General features: G+C 29.3%; 1 protein-coding gene and 1 pseudogene across 1 annotated transcript; both read left to right on the forward strand.

Moving 5' to 3' along the window:
- Window positions 1-9002: 9002 nt before the first annotated feature.
- LOC120161924 (zinc finger protein 3-like) lies at window positions 9003-10109 on the forward strand. Its single transcript, XM_039172125.1, has one exon. The coding sequence runs from the start codon at window positions 9318-9320 to the stop codon at window positions 10041-10043; it is 726 nt and encodes a 241-aa protein (XP_039028056.1). The 5' UTR covers window positions 9003-9317; the 3' UTR covers window positions 10044-10109.
- A 1587-nt stretch (window positions 10110-11696) lies between these two features.
- On the forward strand, window positions 11697-13535 carry LOC120161676 (annotated as a pseudogene).
- The last annotated feature ends 8108 nt before the right edge of the window (window positions 13536-21643 follow it).

The following is a 21643-nucleotide window of genomic DNA, read 5'->3' on the forward strand; positions in this document are numbered from 1 at the left end:
AGTATTTCAACTATCACTTTTGTTCCGTTTGATCACTCAATTATTTTTCTAAATCATACATAATGTTACATTTTTATTTTATTCGGCCACCTACCGTTAAATAATAAATAGGACTGCTAACGTGATATTTTTTTATTTCTTTTCAATAATGGTGTGGTATTGTCTTATAGTGATATGTTAACATTATCGTTAATTTTTTAACCACAAGTAACCAAATGAAACTAAAATTAAACGTTAAATATGATTTAAAAATAATAGTTGGGTGACCAAAACGGAACAAAAGTGATAGTTGGAATACTAAATGTGTATTTTACCCAATTATTATTGACGATTTTGTGCATGGGGGACCACAATGGTAGGGAGTATGGGTCACGCATGCTCTGTGCACCCAAAGCATAAGGCTGTTATGTTATATATTCAACTTATTTTTCTCTCTTGTTTAACCCAAATTATTAATCTAATTAACCCTTTTCTTTTTTTTCATTTTGTAAAGTGTTCTTCTTTTAAGACCTTTGAAGTCATTTAAGTTTAGGGCCTGAAAAGTCAAAAAAATTAAACCATTTTCATTGATATATCATAAATTATATAAATATATTATATTTTAAAAGGAAAAAATACATTTAAATATTAAAGATAATTTTTAATACATTATGATGTAGTATTTGCGTATGATTTTAAATTTAAGTAAATTCACATATACTTTTAGTTAAAGTAGTTTAAACTCGAGTTATCTGAAAATAACAATATATCTTTTATCATTGAGATCATATTTAAAATTATGGAGATGAGACTATTTATCGTACACTTATTTCTACAGACAATACATTGCACCCTTCTTTGACAAGTATCAACCTTATCAGGGTTTATCAATTTAATTCAGTACTTAGCATTCATAATAATGATGATGATAATAAATAAACCTTAAGTCTTAACTTGATTAATATGAAACATATTAATTATGAATTTATGGATGGCTTGAAATGTATAAAAAATAGGGTAAAGTATAGTAATGGTCACTGAACATTTCTGAAACTTGTATTTAGGTCCCCCAACATTTAAAACTTGCAATACAGTCCCCCAACATTTATTCCGTTTGCAATATGGTCCCCCAACTTAAACCACAGTTAGAAAATTAGGATAAATTATATAACCGGTCATTGAACTTTTCAGTCACTTGAATTTCGGCCCCCCAACTTTTAAAACTTGCAAAACAGTCATCAATTTCATTCTAAACCCCAATTTCCAAAGTAATTCAATTTTATTCTAAACCCTAAATTCTAAAATACTTCAATTAAATTCTAAAATACTTCAATTTAAGGTAATATAGGCTTGAAGAAAGAGTTCAAGGCACAGACACAACGAATAAAAATATATTTATATAAATGTATATTTATATTTAGATGTATAAATAAAAAATATATTCATATATTATTGTATGAATCATTTATATTTTTGAATATTTTATTTTAATAAGAAATTAAAATTATTAATTATATTAGAAATACTCAACTTAAGATTATATATATAATCATGAATTATAAATATGAAAATATAATTATTAAATTTAGTTTAAAAATATAAATCTTAAATTTATTCTTTTAAAATATTGTATCAACTAATATTTAAAAAATATATTAAATCTATCAAACAATTTATCAAATATATTTTTTATTGTAAAAAATATAATATTTTCCCATCATTTATTGCTTTCAAATTTTTTGCCGAAGTTCAAATCTCATTATTTCCATTTTACATTATATTATTTTTTTCTGGCATTGGTCATACTATTAGTATATGTATTATTGTATATCTCTTAACACAAACGATGGTGTTAGCTTAGTGGCTCCACCCTATATCTTTCATTTGCGTGACTCAGGTTTGAGTTTGCCCAAGACCCAAATTTTACTTCTTTGTAACTTAATTTTCTTCTAATTAGGAGGTGACATGTGTCACCAATAACACATATCATGATCATGTGTTAACACATGTCAGATCTTGATTAAATGATTAATTTATTAAATTTTATTTAATTTAGGACCAAATTGATAGCATATATAAATAATTAGGTGGTAACACGTGTCACCAATGACACGTGTCATGATCATGTGCTAACACATGTCAGATCCTAATTAAATGATTAATTTATTAAATTTTATTTAATTTAGGACCAAATTGATTATATAAATAATAAAGACTGAATGTATAATAATGTCAATTCCTTTTAACTGCCACATCATCATTTTTATCAATTGGTAATGACTAGTGGCTTAGTTGAAACAGTTAAATAATTATGTGGTATGATTGATAAATTTAAAAGATCGATGACAAAAGTAAAAAGGGCTAGATAGTTAAGTTGTCAACCGAGTAGTTTACACTTTTATTTATACGTCAAAATAACATTTTATAAATTTAAAATTCGAATTATTTTCAACCTCTTTTATATCCTAACTACTTTTTTAATTAAAAAATTTCTTCAACAGATAAGAATTATACTATTATATTTATATAAAAAATACGTATCACATGAAATAAGATGAAATTAAATAATAATAACTTTGACATAATTGAATTTAATTTAAGTATTTTGGAATTTAAGGTTTAGAATAAAATTGAATTATTTTGGAAATTGGGGTTTAGAATGAAATTGATGATTGTTTTGCAAGTTTTAAAAGTTGGGGGACCTAAATTCAAGTGACTGAAAAGTTCAATGACCATTTATATAATTTATCCTAATTTTCTAACTGTGGTTTAAGTTGGGGGACCATATTGCAAACGGAATAAATGTTGGGGGACTGTATTGTAAGTTTTAAATGTTGGGGGACCTAAATGCAAGCTTCTAAAATATTCAGTGACCATTATTATACTTTACCCTAAAAAATAATATAATACTTTTAAATAAAATAAAACCTGCCCACATACACTAAGAGAGAGGGGCCAACAACTTTTGGGAAAGTTTGGTGGGAGGAAATGAAATAATGAGTGAAAAAGAATAAACTAAGGCATGAGTATATGTATATATAAACACACATTATGTGAGTGGAAGAAAGCTAATCCCACATAGGCCATTTCATAATTCGGAGGTCTTCTACAGAAGTTGCTCTCAACCTGGTGTTGGGGCAGCCTACTATCTTACCTTCCCCTTATCCCATTACATATGTGAACAAGGGACAGCCAAGGAAGCTAATGCCATAGTCTTCTCTTTAGGGTTTTGGTTATCAAAGTGGACATATCCAAAAATATTTTTTAAAGTAACCCCATAAATTTTTTATATGTGGTGAACCAAATAAATTTTCAGATAGATATAATCAATAAAATAAATAAATGAATGAAGAAAATTTGGATTTTAAATGGATAAGTGTCAGTCTTAAACTTAATGTGGATCTGCCAAGGAATGAATGGATGTGATTTATGTGATTTTGCCAATGTTCATTGAGTGTTATTAATATTATGATATGGTATTTGTCTTAACATTCACTTACAAACCATGTAATAATTCATAATACTCTGTCATGACCAACCAACCATCTTGATTTGGTTATCTGCACTTGGCTCATCTTCCATATACAACATTCTTTATCATGCACTCATCATTTATAAAGACAGTTGTGTGTTGGATGGAATGGTGCAAAATTTAATATTTTTTAATCAAAGTTTTGAATTTGGATGTAATCATGAAAAGATAAGATTGGTAGAACAAAACATTTCATTTAAAGTCTAATTTAACTTAATTTCAAGTACATTTGGAGCCCATATAACTACTAAACATCAAAAGTGTTTAGACAACATTATTAAAAAATAAAGGACTTAATTGACAACTGAAGGAAACACATGCGTATTCATCGACTAATGAATTTTTTTAAAAGACAACAACAACAAAATTTTAAAATGATTAATTTAATATTTAACAAAAGAAATAAATATCTAAGCCAAAATAAAACTCAAAAGTAATGTTGTTGGAAGCAAAGGAAGAGATAAATGCAACGAGTTAGTTTATGATTATCCAAAGGTGCATGATTTGACCCTTTCTACATATAATAATGAAATGGGTTTGCAACGGCAAGCTCGGAGTTGTCTATTACTCTCTCTCTCAGCAATATAATAAAATAGTCGATGCTTTACTATTAATATACAATTCATGATGCAGATTCATGTTGGGTGCAAAATCTTCGAGATTCCCTGCTTTTATGCAAGTAGAAACTGTTTAATATTTCATTGAAAATGGTTTAGCCAATATTGTCTCCCACAATATTAAATACATACATGCCTTCTTTCTCACTGTTATATCTTTTCTTAATTACTAGGTAGAGTAGGAAGCGAGGAAAGGTGCGTGCATACACTATTCAAATCTCAAACAGCTTATTTAAAATATGGATTAAGCTAAATTCATAATGATTTGAATAATAATTAAAACTTTTCATTATACTTTGTTATTTATAAAAGAGGTTAAGAACGATCTCAATGGTAAAAAGATAAATTATAGGTTGTGATTTAAGTTGAACTCATTAAATTGTATCCATAGTAAAAAAGAATGTTGATCTATTTAGAGGTATTGAGTTTAAGAAGCAACGCCTACAGGGTGTATGTTATCAATGTTAATATGATCAATTTGACTCAGGTAAAGCCTACACGGGTAGCGTCATTTTCTCCGGTAAGATTATCAACGTTCATCAATGCCATGATCTTTTTAGGTACAGCCTCTGCGTTAAAACAACGTGAAAAAAGTTAAAACCAAAAGCTTCATGCACTGGTAGATTCACTGTGAAATTAAACAATCTAAAAATAGAGTTCAACTTACAATAGGAATTACTTACACGTACACACTATGTATTATTTGTTTACGCTCTTAAAAGGAAATTATCACATTCATCTAAATCCTTATTAGAAATTCTAATTAAATTATTAATATAATTTTAAATATTAATTAATACGAGAATTAGATTATATATTTACCCTTGTTTACAAATGATGAAAAGAAAAAGTAAATAAATAAAGTCCTATGGACTTCATAATTAATGTTTGGCCCAAAACCACAGCATTTGAGTTGGACCAAATTAGTGGACTTTGAACCTGTTTCCAAATAATCGGACCAAGTGCAAAATGACTTCTTTATTTATGGGTAAAGTACATTAGAGTCACTAAATTACATAAAATAATTTTTTTAATAAAAACTTTTAAATAATATAAAATATCATTAAAATTCTCAAACGGTTATAAAATGATCATTGAAATTAGTTGAATTGTTATATAAAAATCTTTAAACTTTTCGGAATAATTCAAAATAATCCTTAAACTTATCTAAATTTATTACTATCGTAACGTTGGTGGAAACCATTTTGTAACTGTTTAAGAAATTTAATGATATTTTTGTAATATTCGAAAGACCGTTGACTAAAAAGATTATTTTTACATATTTCAGTGACCTTTAATGTATTTTGCCATTTATTTATGATTTAAATATCTATTCTTAATTTCGGGCCCTTCGAGAAAGGAAACCCATGTTCATTCCCACTTGTGCTCGTACATCCCAATAATGGATGCCAAAGAGCAATAATTTTTGGCACATGTAATATGTTTTCAGCTTGCAAAAACAGCACAAAAACATAAAACATATGACAAGTTATCTTGTTTTTCCACCCAAAAAAAAAACATCAAATTACACATGTTCAAAGTCACCTGTCCACCAGTGATATGGCTTCCTGGTCTCCGATGCACACTTTCTTGACCATAAAAGTGTACGAAAATATAAAAATATATAAGGATAAATTACATGTTTATTATCTAAACTATTATTTTCATTATGTTTTGATGCCTACGCTTTATTTTTTTCAAAATCATACTTAACGTTTAATTTAGGTTTCAATTTGATATCACACTGTTAAAAAATTAACAGAACCGCTGACATGTTATTTTTTTTATTTTTTCAAGTATGATGTAATATTATTTTAGGGTGACACGTTAACATCACCGTTAAGTTTTTAATGGTGTGATACCAAAATGAAACTTAAACTAAACGTTTATATGATTTTGAAAAAATAATAATAAAGTTTGAGTACCAAAACGGAACAAAAGTAGTAGTTTAGATATTAAATGCGTGGTTTACCCAAATACCAATTCATTATTGATGAAGTTACCAATGGATTCGGCATAGTTTTTCATAGTACTTATTTCTTAAATAACCCTTGAGTTCCATATTCTATTTATAAACCCTAATCAGAAGATGAAATATAAAAGAATGTTAACAGGCAACTTGGTAGTTTCCATTCATGTCTTTCTTTAGTACAATTATTTTAATGTTAACCTTGTGAACTTTTAATTTTGCTGATGTGCAAATAGGGGAATGAAGGTTCAGTGATGTTTAATGAAAGTTCATCTCTTTTAATTTAAATATAGAGTCTTTAAAAAGTGTATATGATGACATCAATTGGTGAAATCTCATCCATTCTGATTTGAACATGGATTCGATGAGAAATGACAATGGTTGGAAGTAAAAACATGGGCTCGATTCCCTTCTCCTAAGGGGATAGAGAAATAGAGGAAGAGCTTGTGTAAATATTGATTGTTCCCTCTTTTGGAGAGAGAAAGTATTCTTTTATATATATATTATGTGTTTTTAATGTCACGTGATGATTTTGAATGAGTAAAATATGGTGTTTATAGATGAGAGATGTCATAGTTATCATAAACATATTCAATTAACTTGTGAGTTATTTGATACTGAGCTTAATTAAATCTGATGATTACTTGTTAAAAATATGTCGATTGAATCTTCTAAATAAAACGATTGAACATTCTAAAACAAAATTTTTAGACAAATATAATATAAAAGTACTTTAAATTTGTAATTTTATCTCGACATTTCTTTTTCACAAAATTTCTAACTAATTACATTAGAACATGAAATTGAGTGAACCCAAAGAATAATCATGTTGTAGTTTCATGTGGGTTTTTTTTAAGACAATGGGTGTAATTTGATCTCAATTTTTTAAAGACAATTAGTTGTCTTCTTTGGGGTTTTTTAAGATAATTGAGTGAACCCCAAAATTTCTAACTAATTGTCTTTAAAAAAAAAAAGAACCATCATGTGGGTTGTTTTGTCTTTACCTAAACCAATGAAAGTGAAATACCAAACTCCACTTCATGTCAAAACTGACCCCCTTGTAGGGTTAGGATTGGTTAATGTTTAGTTGTCTAAAAAAAGGCATTGCTTTGTGAGTTGATAATAATAATAATAATAATAATAATAATAATAATAATAATAATAATAATAATAATAATAATAATAATAATAATAATAATAATGGTAATTTTGTTGTACGTCAGTTTTAATAAACGGATAAGGAAATATTTTATCGGAAATGTTATTATTTTTTTAATATTTCCGGTAAAGTATTACTTAAAACATTATTTTTTATCAAAAATATTATTTTTGCTAAATAATTTCTGGTATAACCCAATATTAATATTTCTGGTAGAAAAAAATAATGTTTTAGATTGTGTTTTACCAAAAATGTTAAACATTTTAGGTAGATCTCAGTATTAACATTTTAGGTAGAAAAAATAATGTTTTAAGTAACACTTTACTAAAAATGTTAAAAAACAATAATATTTCCAATAATATATTTCTTTAACCTTATATTAAATTTATAGACATCTCCTAATAATAATAGTCCAAGTAAAAAGCTAAGATTGTGCATATCTCAAGGGTTAATCCTTTTAGGATTTGTTCATGTTAAACTAATAATGAAATTATAAGATGGCACTATCATATTCAAACCACGAGGGGAGCTTCACCGTTTCTTTGTCGGCCATTTGTCACTGGGCCCACGCCACCACTTAAGTTTCTTCCACATACGCCAAATACATTTTATATTTTAACATGTGAGATTGGATGACCCTAAGTGGCCTTTGACATTTTATCCACATTGAGAGCAGTTGTTTCATATCCTTGTACATGCTATAAAAGTCATTGTGTTGATGGCTTTACAAGAGTTTAGGTGTTCCAACGAAATAAAACCCTCAGATTTCCAACTAATTTAACATTGCCATTTATATATAAAATAGTTTTGACGTTGAATTATGCTCTTAATATTTAATCTAATGATCATTTTGATTATAGATCAAACTAATCTCTGTATAAAAAATAATGAATTATACGAGTCGTTATTTAAATAAAAAAATAATGATATTATCAACTCAAATAATTTTAAGGACTTATTTGATCATATTTCTTAAAGAAAAATCCATTTGATTCATGAGTCTTGGTTCAAATAAAGAATTTATATCATTTTTAGATATAAAATTAGAGGGCCTATCCAAAATTTAGTGAACTATTGACTAGTGTACTTTTCACCAGGAAATACCCTTTCTTTTTCAGTTTTGACTTCTTGTTTCATAGGTAACTTAGCTTGCTAGAGTTGATAGATACACGCATTATCAATAATTTCAAACTACCAACCATTACACCTTAAACAACAGTGATCATAAAAATTAGGGTTTAGAATATAAGTGTTGAAAAACCCACAGATTCTTGACTTAAAAATAATAAAGAAGAACCCATGATTTCATATCCACTCAGATGTATATAATTTAAGTTTACTATGTCCTTAAACCAAACCCATTGTGATGATTCATAACACGGTTAGATACCCCATTCCCCACCAATGCACCATTTAGTGTTCCATCAAATCATGGCAACATTTTTCTATTTGTAAGTATCCGTGTTTGTGCGTTTGTTTCCATATAAATATAAATAAAATAACGATATTATTTAAGTAAGATTAAGAGTTTGAATTTATAAATTGAATTAGTATGGTCTTCTTCATAATAATAGGGTTTTATCAGTGATTAAACTCAGAAAAAAAAATCCACTCCCACAAAAGTTTGAGGTGCACGCTCAAAGTAACTGGCATGGGGACATGGTGCCCCCTTGCTTGATGGAGTTTTAAATAAATGGGATGGAAGAGAAATTGCGTCGTCTCGTAACACAAAGAGAGGTCATATTGTCTCCCCATAATTGGGGCACTCTTGAAAAATCACACCATGAAATCATAGCGAAAAGAAAAGAAAAATCTCCTGCATGAAATGGGTTTTTGTTTGCAGGTGGATTTTTGAATAATGTGTAGTTATCTGTAGCAAAGTACATAGCGGAGTTCAAATAAATCTAGCTTTCAACTGAGCGAAAAAGAAACCTAAACCTAACCCCTTTTTTTTATTAGTCATACTGTAGGGTATTAGTGCATCAGAGCCTTATTTAATATTCCCATATGTAGGAATATTATTGTTACCACACAAGACCATTTGGTTCCCTTCAACAGACCATGGAACATCTGAGGAAAGAACCTAGTCACTCTGAGAGTTCTTCCTGCGTAGTTTCCACACCCGAAGCACCTCCGGGTGTTTCGCGTGTCGATGAACTAGAGCAAGAGGCAAAACCCAGTTTCCGAATCGATCTAAATCTGGCTACCAGCGATTGTGATCGTGGGTTGAATCAAGAAGAGCTCAACCTTATCGATTCTTTGAACACGGACGGCCGCGAGCAACGGGTTTTTTCGTGCAACTATTGCCAGAGGAAATTCTACAGCTCACAAGCTCTCGGGGGGCACCAAAATGCGCACAAGAGAGAGAGGACTCTGGCGAAAAGAGGGCAAATGATAGCTGCTTCGGCTGCTGCTTTCGGGCACCCTTATTTTCATCACGGCAGCCACTATTCAAGCTTGGCTTCTCTTCCACGACACGGTGCATATAATAGATCTCTGGGGATTCAGGTGCATTCGATGATCCATAAACCTTGTAGTTCTCATGTCTCTTATGGACGTCATAGTTGGTCAAGGCCACCTATAGACCAACAACCGGCGATAGGGAAGTTGTCGACGGAGAATTCGGCATCCCGGGCGAGTGTCGATTGGTTCAACGTAATCAAGACGATGATGGGTGGTTCTCCAATTGATGAAGTGATGGGTAATTGTTGGTGGTCAAGTGGTGCTAGTCTAAAAACTAAGCAGGAAGATCAGATACACAAGGTTGACCTATCCCTCAAGCTCTAGTTAACGAGTATTGTGTATTTTGATTAAGAACACACACACACATAATATATTGTATTTTCTTATTAAGATTTTTGTTTTAATCTTAATTTGTTTGGACAGTAATTTTCATGTATATTTTGATGATTATAGTGAAAGTTTTTGGAGTTTGCTTCTTCATGATTTTGTTTGTCTTAACTTGGGTCTTGCAAAGGAATTTTCCTAATTATGGTGTCCATGATTTTAGGGCGTTGTTCAAACGGACAGATAAATTTAATTTTAAATTTCAAAATATTTTGTAGAATAATAAATTGATTCGAATCTATAAATTATGATTTGATTTTGCAAGGTCGGATGTTTATTTTGAAATTTAGGGTTAGGGTGAAATTGTGTTGAATTAAGTTGAAGGTGAAAAATATATGAATCGATTTAAAATAGTAATACGATTGATCTTTATATGTAATTGTTATAATATATATATATATATATATATATATGTGCAAGTTTAAATCGAATTTTAGGTTAAATGAATTTTTTTAAATTAATCTAAATAAAAAATATTTAATTTTAAAGTTGAATTAAATGAATTAAAAATTCGATCCAACTCAATTTATTACCATCTCTATTGATAAATATATAAAGTAACAAGTGTAGCATAAGTACCACAGGGGTATGATTTGTCCGAGTGTGGACTGTTCACAGGGATCACTTTCAGTAATTGATCCCTCAATCTAAACAAGATATGGTTTTATCATATTAAATTAAAATAAAATCCCATGAACCAATCCAGCCTCATTGCTTGCATCAGCCTTTTTTTTTTTACGTATTTGTTTAATATTCATCAATTTTTCTGAATAATTTAATTCAGACCTGACCTTGGATCAATAATAAAGTTTTTAAACATGTAGTGGGCTGACATTTCTTAAACTTCCAACTCTTTTTGTGGTTTCTTAAGGATTGGGCCAAAAGCATTGAAGAAACCGGTCTTCACATTTACGATAACATTCAGTCTTGCCTGCTTGCTCCGTCACTGCTTTGCCCAACTTCAATAATGGAGGCTTTGACTCAGAATTATGACTATAAATAAGTAAAGTTGAACTTAAATATTATTAAATTTAATTTGATTTGGATGTAAGTTTAAAATTATTAAATTAGATCAAATTTAAAATTGAAATTAAACTCGATTTAAATATTTGTGAGTTTAAATTTTTAAATTTTACTGAAACTCAAAATAATTTAAACTCGAAATATTCTTTTAACTCTATGATTACTTTAATTTGATTCTCTTCGTGTCATCGCAGCTCCATGATTACTGTTCGTTATCACTTAACATCATCATTTCTCACACCACTGCAGCAGCATATCTACTTTTTCACTATTTAACCACGTCCGATCCTTCCCACTTTCATCTCTAAATTTTTAGTTGATTAAATTTAAAATCTATAAGGACCGAAATCATAATTTAACACAATAATCCCGTTGGCATTTTTAACACAAACAGACACGGCGCGGCTTTTATAGAGTAGAATTGCAGCAGTTGCAGTAATTAGGGGAAACCGTCGGACCCCAGCTGTTACTTTCCTTGAATTTTAAGCTATTAAAAAGAAATCGCCAATAATATACTTAAATGCAAATTAAGCTTGAATTTTAAGTTATAGATTCTTCCATCTCTTAAAAAAAGGAGAATATTACTCTCAGATTTCCCAGTTTACCCCTGCAGTTTCTCTTAATTTTCGCTTAAGCCCATACTCTGGTTGTCCGGTTCTCTTTCTTTTATGTATTAGCGATCTGGGTTATTCAAAAAAAGCATTCTTTTTATATAAAAAAAATGCTTTGTAAAATGGTGTTGATGCCACGGAAGAAGAAAGTCGGGTCGGTTCCGGTTTACTTAAATGTTTATGACTTGACTCCTATTAATGGATACGCTTATTGGTTTGGCCTCGGGATCTATCATTCTGGGGTTCAAGGTAAATTTTCAGTTTCTTTTTTCTTTTTCATTTTTCCCTTCAAATTTGCTGAAGTTTCATCCTTTTATGTGTGTTTCATGGAAACTAATGGAAAAAGGGAGAGTGTAAAGAAGGGTTGTCGTTATATATTTTCCTTTTCGTTCCAATTTAGTGGGTCTGCCTGTTTGGTTGATGAGAAAACTTTTTGGTTGGTTCTCTATTATGCAGTTCATGGAGTTGAGTACAGTTTTGGAGCGCATGAGCATACAACGACTGGAATTTTCGAAATGGAATCGAGGCAGTGTCCCGGTTTCACATTTAGGAAATCTATCTTAATCGGGAAGACTGATTTTGGTCCGAAAGATGTCCGAGCGTTCATGGAGAAACTCGCTAATGAGTACTCGGGGAATTCCTACCATCTCATCACCAAGAACTGCAACCATTTCTGCAACGATGTGTGTATTCAGTTGACGGGGAAGCCTATTCCACGATGGGTAAATCGTCTTGCTAGATTGGGTAAGGAATCAATAACCATTTGCATGTTAATGATAAACCATCGAGAACCAAAATAATGATCATCTTTTGCTCTAAAGAAGCTTTTACCATAGGGAACTATTATAGTCCGAGCTTTGTCGAACGTTGTTCTTGGACCGCCGCATCGGCACCGTTCTCCGAACCATAAATGATATTACCGCCTATGCGCTTGAACTTCCAAATTTGAAATGACAACCGATCATTTTTATGCATTTTAGCAGCACATTTCCATGGCCAGATGATCAACTATTATATTTCTGCAGTTTTCTGAATGTATATTCTGGTTTATCCTATTGATATCGCCCTTGTTAGTTCGAATTCATGATATCGAGATATGTTTTGATTACAGAATGACAACAATTGAATTAGAGGAGGTGTTATATGCCGGATTCGTGCTGGTTTTTTTATGTCGGTGAAGGGTAACTTGGATGCCTATGCCGTAGGTTCTTCCCCGGTATCTCTCTTCCAATGAGAAGGAGATATAGCGGAGGACATGAGTCGAATCCTGCTAATACCATTTGATGTAATTTGTTTAACACTACTTCAAGTTTCTCTATGCAGCTATTGATGATTTTGGTTTGTGGTGAATATATAGGTTTCCTTTGCAACTGTGTTCTCCCGGCAGGGTTGAACGAGACAAAAGTTCGGCAAGTAAGGGTCAAGAGGTAGTGAAGAAGAAGCTGAGAACCATTCGAGTAGACACATATTCTCCACTGACCCTCTACCCCCACCACCATTGGCCTCTTGTCCACCTGCAACAACTGGTAGACGAAAGCTACGTCTTCGATCATCATAACATCATCTTTGATTCACACTTCTTCAACGTCTAGTTTGAGCTTGAAGGTTTAGAAAAGCCCGGTTACCATGGTATAGCTTCAAGGTTTAACAAATGTAAAATCGTTCTTCCTGCCCATCATGTTTCGACTCGGTTTAGCTGGTCTTTTTTCGAATGGGGGCTAATTGTTATTCAGTTGAATGGGAAAAAAATTCTCTGTCTAGTCTCTACTATTTGCCAAATGAGGTCTGTAAGTGCATGTCAAAATAAAATGTAAGTTAAAATATGTTAAATTAAGTTTTTTATGCATAAAAGAGAAACGTTAAATTTAATGATATATATAATTATTATAAATATTTTTAAAAATAAAATGGATGAGCAAACATAAATATATTAACCGCATATATAAGTCTGTCTGGTCCAAGAACAGACGTGGATGGTTATGGAAGCAGAGGGACCAAGGCAACAAAATGTTTAGAAAATTACCACTCGACCTTTTAATTTTTTAAAAGTTTTAATTTTGCCCTTTCAATTTTTTTTAAAAGTTTTCATTCTATTTTAATTTCTTTGAGTATTCTTAATTAATCTTCCATTATTTTCTTAAAAATCATTAAATCTTAAATTTTTCTTAAATGAAAGTCCGACAAGAATCAGAAAATGATATATTATTTAAAATATGATTAAATAATTGATAATTATCATTATGCAGTTCAATAACAGTTAAAAAAAGAAAATTTAAAAAGACTGAAATGTTGATAAGAATCGCAGGGGAAAATCTAAGTAACAACAACCAAATTTAAGACTAAAAAATCACGAAAATAGGTGCAACCGAAAATATTGTATTCTTTGTAATATTTTAGATTCAACTAAAAATATTTAAATACAACATTTTCGATTACGTCTATTTCCATAGTTTTTAAACCTTAAATTAAATTGTCATACCGTTGAACTTCCTTAATCTCAAACACCCAATAATCTCATTGCCTATTTTCTGAAAAAAAAAGGTGTTCGTGAAAATGCCTGAACGAGCAAATTAGGTAAGAAAGTGATGCTATAAAGAAGAGGGGCTTTATATGTAGCCAACTTGTACATCTTCCTCGCGTGGTTTCATTCGTGCTTGGGTCAAGCCATGAGCTTAGGCAAATTTATGGGTTTTATATAGATTTGGGCCAACAACACAAAACAAAACAGTAAAACACCTCACCCTATAGCTTCGTTTCAACATAACGATTAACCAACACCGACGATCACTTGCATAATATATATGTATGTATATCGAGGACTAGACATTGTTACGGATTCAGATATAGACGATCGTGAGCGTTATATGAGCATCAATGAAACAGATCATCAGCTCTCGCCAAACAGTAATTGTCGACCATGAAACAATGAGTTTCCTCAAGCAAAGAAAATGATGTGACATCAAACAACACCACGGTCGTGTAAATCTTTAAATATTGTGTCGTTTGATAACACATTTATTTCCCCTCATCCATCGTTGTCAATCACGTTTGATTGTGGGGATACTTGCCTGCTCCTAATGTATTCTGCCCACAATTGTCTTCCATTCCATTCCCCCAATTTATTATTATCATGCCTTGCCCCTTATCCCTTTGTATCGATGAGAAATTTAGACACACATTTTAAGGAGAAAAAACAAAATGTCTTGCTAAAATTCGAATTGAATATCAAATTCAATAAGTATATTTTGAAAGTCGAAACCCATTTTTTTTATACCTATATTCATTATGTATCTATGTTCACGTGACAGAGGAAAAAAAGAGGAGAAATTGTGGGTTTTCCATTCATTTGGAATTGACGTCGATGTAAATATCAAAACTCAAGTTGCTAGTGGCTTTGTGGTCCATGAAGAAACAATGCCTAACTTTGAAGGTGACAGAGAGGTACGGGGACAACTTGCAAAGAAAAATTGTGGTGAGATAATTTCTTTTCAATTTAAAATGATGAAGGGTTCGATATTTCTTTAAGAAAAATATCGAATTCAAATTTTTAAAAAGAGTAATACCAATTGAATTCTACTTTCTTTATTTTAATATATGAATATTTTTAATTTTGGAATATGATAATTAATTTAATATCACACTGATTAGGACATGATCGTATTTAAACAGTGAGGAGTGCCCTAATAATTCAGATGAGCATATTTCTCGGAAGAAGCAAACTTCTTTTTTGGTAAACCCTAAATCCCATCTTTTCTCTATAACTGTCCCAAAATAAGATACTCCATTATTGGATGAGGGCAAGGCAAGTCTTGAAGACGAAAACATAAACGTTTTCATCATTATTGGATAAGGCGAATCATGTAGGGTTTTGTTGGTGGGGTGGGCAATTTACCCTTTGTCACGTGTAACGGAATTTGACAGTTCCATGTCCTTTCTTTTGATGCTTTAGAAAAGAAAAAGAATAAATTTTTAGTTTTTCTTTTTCGGTTTTGACAAATTCAATGTTTTTGTAGGTTTTTTTATGCACAGCAAAAGTTGGTGATTTGAACTGTTTGTCTATTCTTTCACCACTTTGCGTTAAAGTTTTGTGATAATAAAGCAAACCTTTGCTTGGTTCTATATTTGGTCCCATTACCTCAAAAATTAGGTTTTCTTGGTATATGTTACTCACATTAGTTATCAATAAAACTGTTTAAAAATTGATTTTGATTTTTTTAATGTCTCAAATTTCATCATCAAACTATTGGTATATGTTACTCACATTATTTATCAATAAAACTGTTTAAAAATTATATGGAATATAAACATTGAAAATTAATTATAAATTAATATTTACATAATACACGTTTGTATTTACATAAAAGTTAATAATTTTACAACGGTTTTATTAACTTTGGACATCATTATCGTATATTGATCATTTGGTGATAAAACTCGATCATTCAAAAATTTTATGATCAATTTAGAATGATGATCATAATTTAAGGATGGAATTAAAATATTCAAAAGTTTAAGAATCAATTTGGAGACTATATGGTGCCATTAACTCTTTTTATTGTAATTAAAAAAAATAAACTCATTTCATTATAATCAGATTTGCTATCAGTTATATTGTATTATGCATTATAAGTTTAAACACCAGTTATGTTCTTCTGTCAACCTAATCACCAGTTTAAACATTAAATGTTGACGTGAACTTTATTTAAAACACAATGATCGAACTATAAACATATGTGTATTTTGTGCATGAACAGCTTAAACTTTACATGTTCAAAATCGTTTCTCTTACAATTTAATGGCATTGGTATGATGCGATGCGAATACTTTATAGATTCAATTTTAACGTTTAAAAATTTGGAGATCAATTAAAAATTTGAAGCATAATTTGAGCAGCCCATATTCATTAGTTAACACCAACTTCCGTTGAGAGTTTGTTTTAACATGTCGAACCTAAATTATCAGGTTGATATGTACGCAAAATGCTCCCTTAAAGGAGAACAAATTTAATGGCATTGGTATGATGTTATGCTCCCTTAATAAGTTTTTTGAAATTTTAAAAATAAATTAAAATGTAGACAATAGTTTAGGACATTTGGTGGAATTAAGCCAATCGTTATCTACATAAATGCTCCCTTAAAAGGATTAAATACACAGATGTTGTTCGATGTTGCTTTGTTAAATCTTTTGATTATTAAAAGTTATAAAATTATCTCTAATTATAAAATGTTATTTTGTTGAGTCTTCTGATTATTAGAAATTATAAAATAATCAACCAACTATTTCTATATTTTAAAAGGGTCATTTTCTTCTAAAAAATCAACGTCCATCTCAGTTGGATAATAATTTGCTGACTAAGATATGACAAAATCATATTTTTGATGATGTCTACTGGCACCACCATTATTTTCAAGCACTGGCTCGATATTAATAATATATCAAGCGCAAACTCGACAATATAATGTAAACAGAGATTCGATCCATAAAATACAGTTTGAAACGATTCTAGAATTAGATTTTATCATATCTCAATCAATATGTTAACATCCATCTTATACGACTACCTACTTTTTAATAAAAAAAAATAAATTTAAAACATATAAATAATTGAATTCATATTTTGTTAATTCTATATCAATAAGAAAACGTGATTCTTTTTATAAATAAAGAAATAGTATTGTATATGAGAATAACAGAAAATGTTAATTCTATATCAATAAGAAAACGTGATTCTTTTTATAAATAAAGAAATAGTATTGTAATGAGTGTTATCAAAATAACTTAATAATTGTTTAATTTTACATCGAGCACTCCAATAAATAAAACAATTAGATTGTATTAATTATAATGTGAATCCGTGACAATAAAATAAAAAAATTAAAATATAAAAAATATCATATCTTATGTTCAAAAATAAAAAAATATTATTTATAAAATAATGGAATAAACTAATCTTATATTAAAAAGGAAATAAACCAAATTATAAAAAAAATGTTAAAATTTAAAAATAATAATATTCAATATTACCTCTAAAAATTATGAATTCAAATAACTAAATTCGTAATATATATATATATATATGTATTATTAATAATTTTAAAAATTATAAACATATATCATTTAATAATCACCTTAAACTGAATAAAATAAAATAAAAATAGCATTCGATAAAAATTTCATAATTTAAACTTTAGTGAGAACGGGTTGCAATTACGGTTGGTAAGGTAGAGTCGCACCCGATTATTCTATTGTGAGTTTTTAGATTGACACGTGTTTCGTAAATAACCATTCACCTTACTGTTCAGATATGTTGATGGAGTTAATGCAAGTTGATTGGCTCCTCCAATCTCATCTTTAAGAGCCGCGTGGATTACAAAAGATACTAAGATTTATAATATTTGATTCGAAATTGACTACAACTATTAAAAATTACAATAACATTTAAATTCCCACTGAATTGCGTAAACCATCGTCTTCCTTTTAACCCTTCCTATGCCTCTGCCGATTGCCTGACGACAGGTCATTGCCCACCTATAAAAGCAAACTAAAACATCAACACATTAAAAATATCTCTTTTCTTTTTAAAATTATTATTCAACGGGCTCCTTCCACTTCTACTATATTACTGTTTCTCTTTCCAAAATTATATTTTATAAGGTCAAATTGAATAGAATACTCTTTTGTTATGCATTTTTGACCGATTTAACTATTCAAATTGCGTATATGAAATTCCTGTATAATTATACGTTTTATAATAAAAATAATTGAATTGAAAGTTGTAACTTCAAAGAAAAGAAGAAGAATAAATAATTAATTTATAGTAGAGGGACTAAATTCAACAAAACTCATGGTTCAAGAACTTTTTATTGAATTAAACCAACATATTAGGATCTGTTATTTTAAAAACAGGGGACGTGGCAGTAAGTAGGTAGGGGACCAACCTTGTAGATATAGCCCTCTGTTTTTGCATCAACACAGCTTGACCTTCTGTTTTACTTTTTTTTTTTAATTAAAAAAAAATGTTTTTAAATTAATTTTGTGTAGGTCCCACTTCTTTATTGGGATCATATACAGCTTGATTGATGTAGCCGGCGTCTGTCATGGAAGGAACGATGTTTGTAGTTTTTAATGATTATTTTTATAAAAAAAGTAAACTCATATTTAGTACCTAAACTATTACTTTTATTTCATTTTGGTATGTAAACTTCATTTTTTTCAAAAGCATACCTATAGTGTAGTTTAGTTTTCATTTTGTTACCTCGCAGTTAACAATTTAACGATGATGTTGACATATCACTATAAAATAATGCTAGAATATTTAGGGATTAAAATAATAGTTAGCTATCATAATAGTGTCAGTTATATATAAGTTGAGGTGTCGTTCGATACAATTATTGAATGACTACGATACTCACAATCATCACAATAGCGCTCACTATGTCTACAATCGTTATAAACGCAACAATAATGAAATTACAATTGTTACCACAACTGAAAATGTGATCACCACCACAACTTAAATCTCTCACATCGTCATTGAAAAAAATTAAGAAAAGACACGTCATCATTTTGTTTATTTTTTAATAGCAAGGTGTCAAATTGAAACATAAGATAAATGTTAAGTATGGTTTTGAAAAAAAAACAGTTTAGGTACTCTAAGCGAGTGAAAGTATTAGTTTAGGTACTAAATATGTAATTACCCTAAAAATATACAGTTGAGAATTACGATGATCCCCATTCCTCATCGCTCCACGTGTATGTCCTCGATTGGCTTTTCCCATTGGCGCGTGCTTCCGGCCGTGCGGGGCCAGCATTTGTGGTCCAGCCACCGTTTCCCTCGACGAGTGTCTCCCGTGTCGTTGTCCCGCGAAGATAAGCGACGTCGTTTATGGTCCCCCATCGAAGCCTGTGCTCCGTTTTCTTTTTATCTTTTTCACACTTCCGATAACAGGGCGATGAAACCTTGAAGAAAACTGAAACTAAATTATGATTGACAAGTCACGCGGTATCGAGTGATGTGGAGAGCACGCCCCTAGAATTATGGATACTAGTAGGTGGTACTTACTGCACAATTACTATTTATTACAACGAAAACTAGACTGCCCTTTTATCAGATACAATGATATATATGTACTTTGCTGTTGTATCCACTTTTACATGCATGCAACGCTATAATCCTGTATAAATTCTTTATTTGGTTTATGAAAATAGTATGTATGTATGTATAATCGTAAGGAAATTCTAAAATACAATTTATTAACATAAGAATAAAAATAGTAAAAGTTGAATACAAATGGAAAATCTTTTCAGGAACGTACTTTTTTATGTTAAACATAGTAATATTTTCGGTTGCTTTGATTGCAATTGGAAATGTTAACTCCTTAATAACATTTTCGATTATAAATCCTAAATCTCCGTGATATACCTTTTTGATAGCAATCGAAAACATTATAAATTTATATAATTTTTAAATTAAACAATATAATATTTTAAACTAAAAATATATTAACTTAACCTTAAATTAAACTATCCTACTACAAAATTATATGTAATCATATGAGTCATAATTGTTTATTAAAATAATATTTAATTGTTTTAAAAAAAATAATTAAATATTATTTTAAAAAACAATTATGACAATACGCATATGGAGCCACACATGTAATATGGTGTCAATTGATATAATTTTTTATTTATAATCTTTATACGAAAAATAAAATTAATATTGATTTTATTATAAATTTTTAAATAAAACTGATGTTTATGATGTGTTATACTTGACGTACAAAAATCATTTATGTAGATTTAAATTTTTGATATTATAATTTGATTTTTCTTATTTTGTCTCACGTCATCGTACATATTATTTATTTTCTATTTTTTTATTTTAATTTAATTTTTCAATTTAAAAATATAACATATCTTATACATTATCATTACACCTAGTATTTACTGATAGTAAGTCATTAATGATTTAAAATGAGATGTTAAGGCTGATTTCCATAAATTAAAGCAAACGAATACTATTTCAATAGTTTTCAACCCTATTGCGACTAGGGAAACAAATACTGTTTCAATATTTTTAGCAGTAAAAGCTGTATTTTGATTCTTTTTAAATTATTATAAGTATTTTTATTTTTCTCTCTCTTTGATATTATTGACACCACACATATCATATAAACACGAATGTTTTAAACCTAAGACTTTAAAAAAAGAATCTTTACCCATTAAGACCGTTTTATGAGTTTATTTCTTAAATTTTACATTAGTTAGTTTATAAATTTTTCTTCTTTAATTAAATTTGTATCACTTTTTTTCTTCTTAAAGTTAAGTTTAACAGAGTCTATTTAATTAGTATATATTTGATTATGTTATTGATATACGTTTGATTCAGCTTGTGAATTACTGATATAAGGTTATAAACATTTTAGATAAGTTGCATTTGAGTTATAATATAGTTAATTGTAGAAATGAGATATTATCATAATGTTTATTTTTATATTAATATTTATCATTTGTCCCGAGATTGATTTATATTTCAAGGAAATGAATGATTGATGTAATTTATCTAATTTAACTTGTATAGTATTTAGATTTTATTTTTATAATATTTTATTCTTATTTAATTAGCTACTCTTTTTAATTAACCCAACATCTTAAGGAAAACAAATAAACAATACTCTTTTAACCATTGAAGTCATTAAATGAGTTATGGTAATGAATTATTAGAAAAATAAATAATTATTAATTAATTAAAATTAAAAATTGTACTGAAATGTATGTTAAAATCATCATATTAACCTTAAAAAATTATCATATTTAATAAATTATTAAAAAATCTATTAACCAAATTAGTATAAAACATTATCATAAATAATTATTTATATAAATAATAATACAATAATAATA

The sequence above is a fragment of the Hibiscus syriacus genome, unplaced genomic scaffold (assembly GCF_006381635.1).
Source record: "Hibiscus syriacus cultivar Baekdansim isolate YM2019G1 unplaced genomic scaffold, ASM638163v2 tig00111402_pilon, whole genome shotgun sequence".
NCBI lineage: Eukaryota > Viridiplantae > Streptophyta > Magnoliopsida > Malvales > Malvaceae > Hibiscus > Hibiscus syriacus.

What these genes read in the sequence shown, in the direction of transcription:
- LOC120161924 (XM_039172125.1), top strand. Translation starts at nt 9,318, where the DNA reads ATGGAACATCTGAGGAAAGAACCTAGTCACTCTGAGAGTTCTTCCTGC.